The sequence below is a fragment of the Pieris brassicae genome, chromosome 2 (genome assembly GCF_905147105.1).
Source record: "Pieris brassicae chromosome 2, ilPieBrab1.1, whole genome shotgun sequence".
Taxonomy (NCBI): Eukaryota; Metazoa; Arthropoda; class Insecta; order Lepidoptera; family Pieridae; genus Pieris; species Pieris brassicae.
In genome coordinates this window covers 621,561-639,050 of record NC_059666.1, presented here as the reverse complement: position 1 = coordinate 639,050, position 17,490 = coordinate 621,561, and the positions used below count along the sequence as shown (strand labels likewise).

Here is a 17,490-nt window from a genome sequence, read left to right as displayed (position 1 = left end):
TGACACTTTAGTGTTACAATTTCCAAGCACCTTTGGAACGTGCTACCAAAAAATTCTCCCATTATTTTGTTAAATAAGCCTTTCAGCCGTATTGGTCAAACCCACATTTTCAAAATTTATTAGCGTCAAAAAATAAGAAAAAAATCATTAGTGGAAAAATCAAGCTAAATTAGTAGAACTAAATTAATAAAATATTTTTATTAATTATAATGACATCTGTTGGATAGTTGTCACATTGCTATAAATACCACTTGCCTTATTTCAACATGAGTTTCTTACATACATAGAAATTTGAAAAATCAAAAGGTAGATGACGTTACTAAGAAAGCTACGATACGATTTATATAAATTATTATAGGTACCCTAAAGTTCTTGAATGGATATATCTGAACGCAAACTATATTATAAACATAACTCGTGTTCAAAATCAAATTAATTTTATATTTAACACTAGATGTAACTCATAATTTAAATTATTTGTTATATGTTCTTCTGGGGCATACTAGATGCCCAATAGACTCCACTTAACAGGGACAAGATGTCATAAAGATATGAATATTTACCATAAACATCAAATGCTAATGAATGGAAGTTCATACACCTATGAAGAAAGCTTTTACCAAAAAGAGCAAAACACTTTTGCTCTGGGCTCTAATTTTATCTTAACTAAATCATTTAGATTAAGTACCTACTCGGTTTTATTTGGAGAATTTTTTAAAGAATGTGTTAGCATCAAATATCTTTATGCACGTTATTTTAAAACTTCTATCAGTGCGATATTAACCAAAACGAGTCGGTCCTAAATAATAAAAAAACTTTTTTATCCGCAATACACAGAAACAATTAAATCTTTATAACTAACAGGAGAGCATCGCAGCTGGATTGCCGTTTTGTAGAAAGTTGTTGATAATTTGTATAATTGTTCGGGAACTGTATCGAACATTATATCGGCTATAACAGCATCACTTCCAGAGTAAGTGGGTACGAGAGCACAATGGATTTTAGGTCTCAGTGGCGGCCTACACGGTGCCAAACCTGGGCGTATAGAGACCGGGGCTGTATAAGGTCAAAGCATACTTATCAACTCGGAAAGGGATCATCACCGTATCACCACAAGCAGTCAGACAGCAGTCCGCGAGCCGTAAGCGCGGCGTTGCCTAGCCGTTGCCGAGTTGACGTACAGGAGCTGCTGATACGCTTTACGTGCATACGTTAGGTTGACGCCTGGTTGATGGCGAGGTGAACGGCGATACGGTGACGATCCTTTTCCGAGTTGATACGTGTTCTTTGACCTTTGATCTACTAAATGACCTGCTCATTCAAGGTTCGGCTGGAGCGACTCGATCGTGGTACGCAGAAAGGCTTAATTTGGCAGATTTTGTGGAAAATGTGTCGGCTTGTAATTGGGTCTGCATAAAGTAACTGTACAAAGTACGTAAGTTAAGGTGTTGCCTGATCTTTTTTAATTTATTTTAAAATGCATACTAACGTAACACATACAAACACTTACAGAAAACACATGACATACAAAAACAAGATACATGCATGTGCATCAATGACATTTAGAGGGAGACATTAATGACAAAAAGAAAATAACATTAAAAGTAAAATACAAACTAGACCAAAAAATACAAAAAAAAATACAATTGTGCAATTTAACATTTTAATATATTTCAACTATACAATTGTCACTATTGGTAACGGATCAACAGTGGCTGCAGCATCTTCGTCTGAAGACATGGAGACTGTCATTAAATGGATCTGCTTCGCATGTACTCAGAGCGTCGTTCAATGCAGATAGAGATCTGTTTAGAGGAGCATTACAACCCAAGTTGGTCCTCACTGCACCAACGTAAAAAAGGACTGAAGTGTTTCTTGTGTTCCTCTTTAAGAGAGGTAAATCTACCAAGTTATTTAAGTTTTTCTAAACAAATATAATGTCGATCAGGCGGCGTCTATCGCGGATATTATAATAAATAAAATATAGAAGTGGTCATTTTTAACAGTATATTAATGTAATAGTATGTGTATGAAGGTACTTAAGTGCTTCATGATCAAAAATTTGTAAAAATCATTTCTTTCGATTTTGTTCCCTTTGGAGTAAAGACTCTTGGGCTGTGGGATTCAAGTGCAGAGGCGCCAATTAAAGATTTAAGTTGGCACCTGGTAGAAAGTACCAGTGACCAGAACTGGTGCTTTCTTCGCTCAACTAGGAAGTATCTCAATACAGCGAGGAAATGCTGCCAGTGTTAAAGTTACACTGCCACAGGGACCAAACTTAAATTTGTCTTTATTTTCTATTTATCAAATTTTTAATATTATTATTATAACTATGCAGTTTAAGAAAAGTTCGTAGGCTGATACACAGATGGCGCTACTAGTATAAAAATATGTGGTTAATTAGCCCCGGCTTCAAAAGACACGTGTATGTATAGAATTTTTGATAACTGTCGTACAATTCGTTTGAGAGATTTTGTATGAATTTTTTTCTATGCTAGCCTACAAACTTTTCAGCCCATCTGTTAAAAGCTTAATCATTGGTTTAACTATTTTTTTTATAGTTGGAGTTAAAATTTTGGGTTGATAAATAAAACACATATACATTCTACATATTTATTATTAATCATTACAGATCATTATCTATAAAAACATTAACATTCTTAGTTTTCAGTACAATACTGTGAGCTTACAATTTTAATACCTGTTTTGTTAATTGGTTGAAGGAAATTCCAGAATAGCCTAGTGGAATTCAATGCCAGATTCAGGGGAAGTCATCTGGGGCTACAGCCCCGGGGCCCCCACAACAAAGGGGACATAGAAAAGTGTTTTAAATTGCAACTAGTTAACACTTGTAAACAAGTTTCCTTTTGGTATATTTTTATATGTTTGTTTTATACTAAAAGAGTCTAGTGAGTTTCACAATAAATTATAGATTGAAAAACTTGAGTGAATTTTTTGGCCTCATTTGCCTTGAGGCCTCCAGACCTGTTAATCCGGCTCTGATGGAATATCTTATTAGTGTTAAATAGGCAAAAATCAAGATAGTTGTAAAAATCCAAAATATTTTTAATAAATCAGAACAATACAATTTTTAACGTGACAAGCACATTTGTACTTGTTAGGCAAACATAACATACACGAAGGGATAAAAAAAATAAACAAATATAGAAATTTATTAAAACTAAATGACAACTGATTTCAAAGTTTGATTATTTGTGTTTGTCTCGTGAAATTAAAACAAAATTAAGTAACAATTATGAATATACCTTAGTTTACAATACTGGTGATAAAACAAAATATAAATATGTTCAAAATATTCTATATAAGTACTGTGGAGTGTTGCCTCTCATCCCAGGAGTCTTATATTCGATCCCCAGCTTTGTACCAATAGACTTTCTATGTGCGCATTTAACATTCGCGTGTACGTTGAAATACAAGGCTTAATACCGAATGCGATGGAGACACTATGGACGCCCTCTGGCCCATCTACGGGTTATAGGACATTAAGTAAGTAAGACTTACAAATGATGTTTTATAACATTATTACAACGACCAATATTTAAGCCTTGACTCGTTTAAGCTACCGCGGAATATGGTTAAAAAAATTATGAATATCCATAACCCAAAATAACCTGCATCATGAGCACACTCTACATACACACTCTCACGTACATACCACCACTTTTACTCATCACACAACACATCCAAATTAGGTTTTAAAAAAATTGAATAATTTTTTCCCTTTTGTACATGTTTGAACCTTTTTGTAAGAATATATTATGTATTCCATCTTACGCTATATTTTTCCATCCATCCTTATTCCAGACATCGCCTCAGACAACAAAGACGTGTCTTATTTGTTGTCAACTAAGAATGAAAACTTATATTTGAGTGGTTATTTGAATTAAAAATCAGTGGCTCTACAACTGCAAATCCGTCAATATTTTTCATTAGAAACTTGCGCTTAGATGAACTTATAAAATTCTTGTTTACTATGCGTCATTTTATTAATTAAATTACTTACATTTATTAATTACTAGCGGACCCGACAGACGATGTCTTGTCTTTAACATCTTGAATTAGTATAATAACTAAAAATATTACAGAAACAAAGTGTTTATTATAAACGGCTTTAACATTAATAGGTATATAAATAGTTTTGTTGGTATTCCGACATGGAAACAGGCGACATATAACCATGTGAAAAACCGGGATTTTCAAGATTAATGCCACAAATATTTAGCGACTGTAATTATTTTATATGTGTTTTATCAATATAATAACTCCGATCGAAGTAATTATTTTAAATGATATTCTTCTTACATCCTCTTTGACGATATTTGTAGCACGCATTCTGTCAATGTTATGTCAAACGCCATAAGGTTACATGAAACAATGAATGTTTGAATTGTAAAGACGCTATGCACAGAAAATAAAATTGTATATAGTAACAAAAGTATTCTCAATTTTCTAATTTTCCGCGCAATTTTCTTAAAAATAAGCGACATCGGTCCAGACGTTCACGCGTGATGACCAAGTGAAATACGGATTATTTTTTATATTTAATGGATATAAATCTAAGGGAGTTAAACTCAAATGTATTGCAAGAATATTTATTTTAAGAATATCATTTAGAGTTTGTTATTTCAGTTGAAAATCACTTTTATTTATTTCTTTTATAATCAATCCAAAATGTACGCACAACAAACAATTCGTATTCAAGTTAAAAATGACTGACACATCATAGACAAACAAAACTAGTATCTTTTCCACAGACTAACAAACAAAACTAAATGAACATCTGTAAAAACAATAGATAATTAATAATCTAATTTAAGAAATATATTTATTAATTATATAAATACAATCTTGAAATAACGTATCAGTGTCGTTAACATGACAAAAAAGGTAATTTAGTTGCTGAGACCATCTTAACCAAGCGATGGCCACACATGCCATCGATTTTTATGCGAAGTAGCAATGTTATGGCGATTATAATTAGTATAGTAGTAGTAGTAGGCAAGAAATATTAAATGTACTATGTATATTGGTATACTGATAATTTGAGCAGTATCAGCCTAGTGGCTTCAGCGTGCGACTCTCATCCCTGAGGTCGTAGGTTCGATCCCCGGCTTTGCATCAATGGACTTTCTTGCTATGCGCGATTTTACATTCAATCGAACGTATTGAGAAAATTGGCTTGCCTTAGACCCATAACTCGACGGCGTGCGTCAGGCCCATTAGGCTGTAGGTGATCAGCCTTTGCCTATTGAAATGATAAATGATCATAAAACAGATACAAAAATCTGAGGCCCAGACGTAGCGTCACTGATTTATTTTATAATGACAATTTGCTCACTCTAATTAGATGCCGATCATACCGAAAATTAAGAGGACAAGCCTCCAGTAACGTCGATAGTCGGAGATGAAGGAACTTCATGGAATATTTGAGCTTAGTTCCTAGTAATCAAGACTGGTTAGTTTCTTCCCTTATCCCCTTACTCAGTGCTACATAATGTTTATTAGTAGATTAAAACCCAGTGCAATATTGACCGATGGCTGCAAAACCTGTTCTTGGATAATTCATATTGTTACGAAGACGGGTCGACTGCAATGTTTCTAGATTTTTCCACTAGTTAGAGAACTTTTCAGCAAGCTGTAATATGATTTCTGACCGTTTCAGGAGAGGGTCAATCACATATTAGAAAATTGTAATTTTCATAATATTACCCTAGTTTTCAGGAAGCTGAAACCTTTTTTCAGTCGGTTTCAGAACATGTGTAGTCGAGTAGTGCAGTTTTCAGGAGACCCGTTTTCAGGCGTTTTCAGGCCTAGTTATACCCCTTTGGTGAAGGAATATTCTAGACCGAACTTTCTAGGTGTGAGACAAGGACGAAATGATACGAGAGAGAGAGAGAGAAGATCAGAACTTTCTCGAAACTAGACGAGCACTCTAGAACGCCGTACGACAAGGACGGAGCAACGTGCGAAAGAGACAAAGAGTGCGAACGTTCTAGAGTTGTGCAATCGCTACTCAGTAGCAAGCCCGCCTAGAAAGTTCTCGAATATTGTTTAGAATTATTCCCAGGGATATATAAGCGAGCCGAAACGCGACTAGTCACTTAGTTTTGAATGCGATAACAAGAGCGAAACACCGAAGCGATAAAGTGCGAATAAAGTGAATATAAGTGATAAAGAACTGTGTGAAGTGTGCATAAGTGAAGTATTTAGTGACTGTGTTTTTGTGTGTTATTAGTGAATCTCTGCAATTAATTTTGTGCCCATAAATTCCTCATTGATTTTTCAAGAAATAAACCCTTGAAGAAATCTACGGCATTTTCTATCCGATCCCCTAGCTCGTAACATTTTGGTGTCAGAAGTGGGATAGAAACATGCCAATTACTCCAAGGGAGAATCAAGAGGAGTCTGTGGCAGAGTCTTCAGCTGCGGAGGGAGTGCAGACAAGGGCGCAATCAGCACGCGACGCCGCCCGGCGACAAAGTTTCGATGCGAACCGCGGGATGGGTGAAAGTAACGATGGCAACATCCTCCTTGCTCTGCAGCAAATGATGGAAGCACAGGCACGCCGTCAAGAAGAACAGACACGACAAATGATGGAAGAACAGGCACGCCGTCAGGAAGAACAGGCACGCCGTCAGGAAGAACAGGCACGCCGTCAGGAAGAACAGACACGCCAAATGATTGAAGAACAGGCACGCCGTCAGGAAGAACAGACACGCCAAATGATTGAAGAACAGACACGCCGGCAAGAAGAACAGGCATGCCGACAGGAAGAACAGGCACGCCGTCAAGAAGAACAGGCACGCCGTCAAGAAGAACAGGCACGCCGTCAGGAAGAACAGACAAAACAAATGATGGAAGAACAGGCACGCCGTCAAGAAGAACAGGCACGCCGTCAAGACGAACATACACGCCAAATGATGGAAGAACAGGCTCAGACACGTCGCATGATAGAGGAGCAGGCACGACGTCAAGAGGAGCAGGCTCGCCGAATAGGAGAAAAACTTTGTGACCTGAAAATACAGGTAGATGAAAAGATCGAGAATTTGGAATCTAATATGGATTGTAAGCTATCCAAGCAGGATAAACGTATCCTTGGATTAGAAAATGAAATCCAATGCCTGAAGACCTCTGGTGTTGTCACGACTGTAGCACCACCTGGAAATGTGAAAGTGCCTCCCTTTGATGGTACATCTTCTTGGGGCGCGTACAAGCTTCAATTTGAGACTGTAGCACAGTCAAACGGGTGGACTGACGATCAAGCAGTTACCGCCCTTATTCTGGGATTGCGAGACGAAGCCCTCTCCATATTAGATACCAAGAAAGGTAAGGTGACGTTGAAGCAACTGCTAGATGCCCTGGAATCACGGTATGGAGACGCACATTTAGAGCACGTTTACAGGGCTCAATTGAAAGATAGAATACAGCAGACAAATGAAAGTTTGCAAAAATGGGGACTTGAAATAGAGAAGCTGGTAAGGAAGGCCTACGCATCCTCACCAGATGTTGCAGACAAGATGCTGGTTCAAGCTTTTGTCGACGGTATTCGGGACCGTGAAATTCGAATGGCTGTGAACCTCGGTCACCATAAGGAACTTAAGGATGCTCTTGCCCATGCGTTGGAGGTGGAAGCATTTTGCAAGGATCATCGACCTAACCGCATTAGGGCTGTCACGGAAAAACCAAGTACCCAACGTGGACCCACCTGTTACCTCTGTGGGGAAATAGGGCATATGAGGTTTTCATGCCCTAAAAAAGATCTCAGAGGCGAAATAAAGACTAGACGTGGGGATCCGGAAGCAGCGGGTGTGACTGCCGCTGAACAGCGGCAGGGAAACGAGTAGAAGCCAGGACCACGGGGCGGGTGCTGGCCGGTTCTGTAAGGAAGGCCCCAAAAGTTATGATCACTCAAACTCAGGATGGGAATACCATTGTTATCGACGGAGAAGTAAACGGATGTAGGTGTGAGTTAACCCTTGATACTGGAGCTTCCCGGACAGTAATTAGATACCAACTTCTGAAGTCATTTTACAAAAGCCTTTCTGGTGGAAATGTAGAGCTCCTTACAGCTACTGGTCAGCACATAACCGTTCGAGGGGAAGGTATCGCTACCTTCAAGATTGGGGGAAGATCATACAGACATAAGGTGGTTATTGCTGACATCGTGGATGACTGTATTATCGGTTTAGACTTCATGAAGCATTACAACTGTAAGATTGACTTGAAGAACGGCACGTTCAAGTGTAGAGATGAGGTAGTTTCTCTAAAAGGTAATACATTGAAGGGTGGGTATGACGTCTATAGATCCATCACTGAAAATAGTACAGTCAGTAAACAACGAGATATAGTTCAAGAAGTATTAAAGGACTGTAAGGTAACCTTGTCAAAAGAAGAAATGTTGAAAGCAAAGGAACTATTGAAGTCATTTTCAGACATGTTTGCTACACACGATGGAGATCTAGGCAGGACAGGTGTAGTTAAACATCGAATTGAGACTGGAACCGAAGCACCGATACGTTTGCGACCGCGACGAGTACCTGTCGCATATGAAAAGAATATAGACAAGATGATTGCGGAAATGTCAAATCATAATGTCATTGAATCATCTTCCAGCCCTTGGTGCTCTCCAGTAGTTTTAGTCAAGAAAAAGGATAACAGTTTAAGGTTCTGCGTCGACTACCGTCGTCTTAACGATATCACAAAGAAGGACAGTTATCCCTTACCTAGAATAGATGACACCTTGGATACCTTAAGTGGGGCAAAATGGTTTACAACTTTAGACTTGAAAAGTGGGTACTGGCAGGTGGAGATAGACCCAAGTCATAAAGAGAAGACAGCGTTCTCAACTGGAAAAGGACTATGGCAGTTTAAAGTTATGCCGTTTGGGCTTTGCAATGCGCCTGCTACCTTTGAAAGACTAATGGAGAAAGTACTGTCAGGACTGATAGGACAAGCCTGCTTAGTGTACTTGGATGATGTAGTCATCATTGGGAGAAATTTTGAAGATCATATACGGAATCTGCAACGGGTGCTCACCAGACTCCATAAAGCCAACCTGAAATTAAGTCCAAAGAAATGTTTATTTTTTAAAAGAGAAGTGAGCTACTTGGGTCACATTATATCGCAGGACGGAGTTCGAACAGATCCCGAGAAGATAGTTGCGGTGAAGGAATGGCCAGTACCTAAAGATAAAACTGAAGTCCGTGCTTTCTTAGGCTTATGTTCTTACTACCGAAGATTCGTGAAAAATTTCGCGGATATTGCAAAACCTCTTCACAGACTCACCGAAGAGAAGAGAAAATTCACATGGGATGGAGAGTGTGAAGTTGCATTTAATGAGCTCAAGAACCGACTATGTGAGACTCCGATACTAGGCTACCCGGACCATGATGGCGAATATGTGGTAGATACAGATGCCAGTGGAATTGGCATCGGAGGTGTACTATCACAGGTAAAAGGTGAGCGCGAGGAAGTAATAGCCTACTTCAGCAAGTCGTTATCGAAACCAGAACGAAACTACTGTGTCACTCGGAGGGAACTACTGGCTGTTGTGAAGACGCTGCAGCATTTCAGTAAATACTTACTAGGTCGCAAGTTCCGTCTTAGAACAGATCATGCTGCATTAAAATGGCTACTTCAGTTCAAGAACCCAGAAGGACAAGTGGCTCGATGGATCGAACAATTGCAAGAGTATGACTTTGCTACTGAACATCGCAAGGGTAGAGCGCACGGGAACGCAGATGCATTGTCTCGTAGGCCATGTGAGGAAGACTGTAAACATTGTACAAGACACGAAGGTAGAGAGGTTGCCAATGTGAGGATACTCAGAACGGATACCATTAGTCCAGATTGGTGTGGTAAATTAATTCAGGAAGAGCAACAACAAGACTCTGACATTAAACCAATTCTGGACTGGATGAAATCTTCAGCTATAAAGCCGCGATGGAATGATGTTGCATCTACTAGCACCACGACCAAGAGTTACTGGGCTCAATGGGATAGCTTAATTCTCCATAATGGGGTGTTATGTCGTAAATGGGAAAACGCTCGTGGGGATGCATCTCATCTACAGTTAGTTGTGCCAAGAGCCAAGATTCGCAACATATTGGAAATGTTTCATGACGGCTCATCAGGCGGACACTTAGGTGTAAAAAGGACTCTTTTGAAAATTAAAGAGAGATTTTATTGGATACATTGCCGCGAAGATGTAGAAGACTGGATTCGGAAATGTAAAGCTTGTGCAGCTGTTAAAGGCCCACAGTCGAGAACTAGAGCGAGTATGAAGAAATACAATGTCGGAGCTCCATGGGAGAGGATAGCAGTTGACATAGCTGGACCATTTCCGTTAACAGAAAAAGGAAATAAGTACATCATGGTTGTTATGGATTATTTTACGAAGTGGCCCGAAGTATTCCCTATTCCCAATCAAGAGGCAGTTACAGTAGCTGAGATACTTATAAATGACGTATTCTCTAGATTTGGAGTACCTTTGGAAATGCACAGTGATCAGGGAAGAAATTTTGAGTCTCTACTATTTCAAGAATTGTGCCGATTAATGGGAATTCATAAGACGCGGACTACTCCATATCACCCACAGTCAGATGGAATGGTGGAACGCTTCAATCAAACTTTGGAAAGGCACTTGGCAAAACTGGTGGACAACCATCAAAAAGACTGGGACAAGTATATTCCATTATTTCTAATGTCATACCGGTCTGCGGTTCATGAAACCACAAATGTTACTCCTGCTTTAGCCATGTTTGGGAGACAACTTAGATTACCAGCGGATATTGTAACTGGGCGACCACCTGACACACCGGAGAGTGTTACAGAATATGCTGCGGATCTGCGCAATAAACTGGACGAAATCCATGAACACGTACGAGCATCACAAAGTAAAATAAGTGAGACTACGAAGATTAGGTATGACAGAAAGACGAATCACATAGAATTTAAAGAAGGCTCGCAAGTATGGCTCCATAACCCAACAAAACGAAAAGGCAAATCACCAAAGCTTCAAGCTGACTGGGACGGTCCATACACGATAGTCACGAAGATAAATGACGTTACCTATCGCATAAAGAAAGTGGGTGGTTTAAGGAGCAAACCGAAAGTCGTTCACATAAATCGATTGGCTCCCTATAAAGGATGTAATGATGCTCGGGACGAGCATGTCTAAGGAAGGGGTAGTGTTACGAAGACGGGTCGACTGCAATGTTTCTAGATTTTTCCACTAGTTAGAGAACTTTTCAGCAAGCTGTAATATGATTTCTGACCGTTTCAGGAGAGGGTCAATCACATATTAGAAAATTGTAATTTTCATAATATTACCCTAGTTTTCAGGAAGCTGAAACCTTTTTTCAGTCGGTTTCAGAACATGTGTAGTCGAGTAGTGCAGTTTTCAGGAGACCCGTTTTCAGGCGTTTTCAGGCCTAGTTATACCCCTTTGGTGAAGGAATATTCTAGACCGAACTTTCTAGGTGTGAGACAAGGACGAAATGATACGAGAGAGAGAGAGAGAAGATCAGAACTTTCTCGAAACTAGACGAGCACTCTAGAACGCCGTACGACAAGGACGGAGCAACGTGCGAAAGAGACAAAGAGTGCGAACGTTCTAGAATTGTGCAATCGCTACTCAGTAGCAAGCCCGCCTAGAAAGTTCTCGAATATTGTTTAGAATTATTCCCAGGGATATATAAGCGAGCCGAAACGCGACTAGTCACTTAGTTTTGAATGCGATAACAAGAGCGAAACACCGAAGCGATAAAGTGCGAATAAAGTGAATATAAGTGATAAAGAACTGTGTGAAGTGTGCATAAGTGAAGTATTTAGTGACTGTGTTTTTGTGTGTTATTAGTGAATCTCTGCAATTAATTTTGTGCCCATAAATTCCTCATTGATTTTTCAAGAAATAAACCCTTGAAGAAATCTACGGCATTTTCTATCCGATCCCCTAGCTCGTAACAATATATTACGTTTTATTAATTCATGTAAGTACAGTATTTGTTCAAATAATACCTGTAGCTGAGTTTCATTAACGGACATCAAGACAGAATACAAAATACCATCCGTGTCACCTCGCAGTCCGTCGTTTTACAACTCTGCGTTTCTTCTTAATTTGTCCAATGTTCTAAAAAAAAAACCTGCAGTAAAGTAACTTAGTATTTCAACAGCTGGATCTACATAGTGGTGGTGCGCAGAAAAAACTGGCTTAAGAAAATCTCAGTTGTGGAACGAAGGACGTCGCGGTGATACAGATTACCATCTGTTTTTTTGTTCTGCCATGATAAAACTCAGCTGAACAACTCCTCTGAACACTCTCCATGGTAAATGAGGTCATTACATTTATCTTTACCATGCTGAGTGTCCGAGCCAAGGCTGTGCATTTCGCTCACTTAGGCTCTTCTTAGTTTTATAAGCATGACGAATAATTATTACGCCCCGAGAGTAAAGCCACACGCAGGCACCTTCTTCAGCATTTACCTAATGTTAAAAGCATTAATTTTACAATCAAATAATTGTAACTATACCTTAGTTATATATATATATATAGAGAAAATGATATAATCTATTATTTACAGCACTCCGTTATGAGGAACCATACATTTACCGTGTGTTTAATTTTGCAATTTTACAATTATTTAACTTACGTCATATTGATAAAATTTACTACACATAGTGTATTTCAACAAATATGTCTAATTGTTTGATTTATTATTAAGATACGATTGTGTAGACACATTCTTGTGTAACAATTAGGTTAAACAACACAACTATTCTAATCATGAGTTTAATCTAGGATTAAACGATTCGACCAATTCGATTTGGTTCAGAAATACTTCAGGTACACTTCCGTGGAAATTAAGTTAATATTTTTTAATAAAAACAACTTGTCAGCGTACTTATATCATTTGATTGAAGATAAAAAATTTAACTAAGATGATGTACAATTAAAGGCGATTAAGAGGAATTAATAAATGTTGTCATGGTAACTGGTACATCTCATACGAGAGAAAAGTATTCCTGAGATTAACTATAAATAATTAAAAGAGCAATCAAGTGAGTCATTTTGTCGAGTCATCGGTCTTTAAATTATATCAATTCGAAAGGCGGGAAATCTGATTTAACTGAAAGGGAATTGTTATAGATAATTTAGACAAAAATTACATAAATCTGTAATGAAATTAACTTAATATATTTAATCATATTGTATTGGTAGGTAGAAGAAGTAGTAGGCAGAAGGTATTTGAGTTTTATGAATGATGGTAACGTATTAATGGCGTAAATAATCCCTTACCAGGTACTTGGTCTGTCAGAAGACTTCTGAGTTGAACGGGAGTTGTAGTCGAAGTTGATTCAGAACTTGTAACTTGTTTAAGGGGAAACCAAAAAACACATACATTGCTAACATAACTGCTACTTGGCTATTGAGCTATTTGCCTACTAGTGCCTGCTAGTGAAAAGTAAGAATTGGGACGGACTAGGCACAGTGATTAATGAAAAGGGTGATCGTAGCATTGAAATCCGCTGCAAAATTGAACAAGTAAGGAGCTTCTTTTCTAAACTAAAAAAAAGTAGTCACAAAGCGCCTTAATTTACAGCTTAGAATGTTAAGTCGTTTCTGTGCTGCTCTACGGCGTATAATCTTGAACGCCAACAGAGGATGTCCAAAAACTGGAAGCATTCGAGTTCTGGGTTTATCGATGTATGCTTAAAATATCTTAGACAGACCGCATACGAAATACAACCGTGCTGGACAGAAGAACAAAGATATGCTTATGACGGTTAAGAAAAGGAAACTTAAGTATTTCGGACACGTTTTACGTAACACCAAAACATACGAACTCTTTCAGGTAATCATACAAGGCAACATGGCTAGTAGAAGAACGTTTTGGTTGAAAAAACCAAGACAATGATTTGGTAAAAACACCAGGTCACTGTTTCGAAGAGCGGCATCCAAAATTAAAGTAGCCACGATCATTAACGTCCGTAAGACAAGAGAAAAATAACGATTAACTTCCTAAGCTAACAATGAAAAGGCGCCTTCTAGGCCTAGGTATGTTATAGATAATAAATTCGCGCTCAAATCCGTGAAAGCAGTTTTATATACGGAAATCAGAGACAGTGTTATCTACGTACCTTAATCGTCTCTCAATTACTTATCTGACAAACGCACAAATATAGAGTGATCTGTAACATTACATCTTCTTTTACTGCCTCGCCATAACCAGAGGGATAACATTTACAAAATAGCAATACAATTATATTCTATATGTGTGTTAAACATTTTCAGAGTGCAGAGCTTTCAAGAGACATCAAGAGGTAGGTACCTACCGGTAGTAGGTAAGTATAACTAAGCAACAGTGACAATTCAAACTCTTAAATTTGTTAGGTTAGGTTGTAACATTCGTAGTTATTCAATAAACATCTTGTATCACATATATATAGATAGATTGTGGAAGGAGACACTAAAGTTATAGATAACGATAAGTACACTGTGTTTTTACAATAGAATCACGGCCTAACATTAATTGGCTACATAAGGCATAATTTCCATGATTGTCAAAGTAAAAGTTGGCGAACGGCGGTAATGAGCGCGCGGGGCGTCGCGGGCGCCTGACGCGCGGCCGCGGGCCGACTGGCGTGTCGGCAGCGGGCGGCGGGCGGGTCCGACCAATGAGCGCGTCGGGCGGAGCGCAAGGCGGGGCCGGCGCGGGGCGGGACGGGCTCGGCGGGCGCGGCGGGCTTCGACGCCACTCTCGCCCCGAGAGCCACTAGAGGCTGAGCCGTCGAGTGGCGTCGAGTGTCGATCGGATGTCCGCGGAGGGCGGCGGCTATTCGCCGTGTCCGGCGGAGGCGCTGCCGGAGCTGAGCGCCGCCGAGCTGGCGATGAGCCTATCGCCCAAGTCGGCGCTGCTGCAGCAGAACCTGTCGCAGTTGCAGCTGCAGCATTCGACCCCTTTCTCGGTGACGGACATCCTGTCGCCCATCGAAGAGTACCGCAAACTGGAGCTGGCCAACAACCCGCCGTCGCCGTACAGGTGCGTGCATCGATCTGGCGGGGGACCCTCCCGATTTTTCGAGTGGCCGAAGGTCTCGAGGGCACTCGAGCGCGCCTAGTCGAAGGATATAGTTCGGTGACGTTTGTTTGTGCAGGTATGTTGTGATCGGTCAAGTGATGTGATCATGTGAGGTCAACGATGTGTCGGTATATGGACTCGCGTTTCTCGAATGCCACTCGAGGATGTAAACAATATTAGCGGAGTAGATGCAGTAGCGGAGGACCGATCCTGCCCCTTAGGGAACTGCGCCACCTAAATGCTAACAAATGAGTTTTATGTACGTATTTACGGCGTTTTCAATAACGGTTGCGGTGCTCAATCATAAATAGTTTTTCCAATTTTATTCTTTGCTTTAGTACGTCTGGCGTAGCGGATATTTATTTTGAGAGCTTCGGGTTTAATTTGCGCGTCGCGTTGCTCTACTAATTTGAAATTGGGCTGTTATTTTAATGTTGACAAATGATGAACATTACCGCAGTGTATTACCATATTTATTATTATTTCTTTATGAATTAGATGGATGGCTTAATTAGCTGGAAGTGATGATTTTTCAGATTAATTAAATATGCATCGGTAATTCGAATGTAGTTTTATTATAACAAGTTGTAAGCGGGGGCCATTTAATTTGAACAATGTAATTTTTACGTTTACGCAATTATATGAAATTAATTTAACAAATCGAATTTCTTGTACTAAATACTTGGTTTTCTAGAATAATTCTTTAATACAATATTAATTAGGTACAACTATAGGTAATATTATTTTGCTTTTTCGATAAACAACTTGTAATTTTTATTTAATATTTTGATTTACTGTCTATAAAAAGTTTAATATAAATTTTAGTAGGCTATGAACGTATATTTATTAAATCTTGCTTATATTTAGTAGAAGTCATCTAATTTTGCGTGTTTTAATAAGAAAAAATATAAATTAGACTTTTTATAAACGTACATAGATGTATTTGTTTACATTCATATAATGTCTCTCTTGCTTCTTCAAATATCTAACATTCACCACACCCTACTAATATCCTTATATATCTTCCATCTAATATTTTAAATCCAATGTTCGGTAGGTTATATACAAATATATTAATTGCGTTTACATAAAAATAATATAATCTTTTCCGTTCCTATAAATTGTTTAGTCCTCCGGCAATGGTTGTGTAGATGACAAAAGCTTTTTAGTACCTATGTAAGCGAATATTTAAATAATTATATAAATATAATATTACTTATATAAAACCATTAAGCCGTAGTTTCGATCCTGTGCAAGAACGGACATTATTTCTATGCGCATTTAACATTCGCTCGAACGGTGACATCGCGAAGAAACCGGCTTGCCATAGACCCAAAGAGTCGGTGTGTTTCGGGCACAGAGAGAATCACCTACTTGACTATTAGATTGACTTATAATACAGATACATAAATCTAAGGCCCAGACCTGTAAAGGTTGTAGCGCCACAGATTTATTTTATTATTGTCTTTGAATCTTTAAATCGTATTTAATTTAGAAGTAAAGATAATAAACCTACCAAGCCACTAAAATTGAGTTAGTCTTTGTAATTGTTTTATGGCTTGGTCAAATCTAGATCTTACTTCGATTCCATATTCTTAAAACGCACCAAGCCAAGTGACCAATGTCAAACATTGCCTACTTTATTATTCTTGTGACTATTCGTGTACCTACTGTATTTTGCATTTTAAATGACCTGAAGTGCGCACGAGTGGGCAAACAAACTAAGTGACAGACTCACGCCTGACTATTTACATCGCGGTAAATAAAGGAATTTTTTTAAATTTGTATAATTTCAACCTAGCTGTACATAATTTGTTCTTAATGACTAGTCACAGAATTAACAACAGATTTAGAAACTTAGTAAAATTAATAATATTTATGAATTTTTAACGTTGCATTTTTAAAGCATTGTGCTATAGATGGAATTTTTGATCTGGGGGCACGGGAGTGCGCCCGCCAAATCGAGCAAACGACACGGCCGTACTATCATTTTCTCGGAGGCCCTATAACTTAGAAGTCAATATATATATATATATTAAAAATAAAAGATTTGTTACATTGAAAAAATCAGTATAAGATGTAGTTAGGTCTCGCTAATTACCTATGTAATTACTTAAGTACTAAATAAAATAACCTACTTGGTTACATGGAACTCACTTTTTACGGTTGCGAGATTTGTTGTTTTTTAGTATGTTTTTGGTGGAATAGACCTTTTATCTAAGATAAATCTGAATGATAACAAACCAAGGTTTTCATTTTTAAATTTTTACATTATCTACGTTCCAACATAATTAAGTGCCTATTGGTAAATAAAAAACACATAACATTGTGACACGCCGTTACCTAAACAATTTTCCCGTTTCCCGCTGAATTTATCTTGTCAAAATCT

General features: G+C 38.4%; 1 protein-coding gene across 1 annotated transcript in view; it reads left to right on the top strand.

Moving 5' to 3' along the window:
* The first annotated feature begins 14,806 nt into the window (after positions 1-14,806).
* Positions 14,807-17,490, top strand: part of LOC123720384 (thyroid transcription factor 1-like) — a 32,411-nt gene continuing 29,727 nt past the window's right edge. Inside the window, exon 1 of the mRNA XM_045676969.1 lies at positions 14,807-15,062. Coding sequence (XP_045532925.1) covers positions 14,836-15,062 — 227 coding nt within the window. The 5' untranslated portion in view covers positions 14,807-14,835. The remainder of the gene's footprint in view (positions 15,063-17,490) is intronic.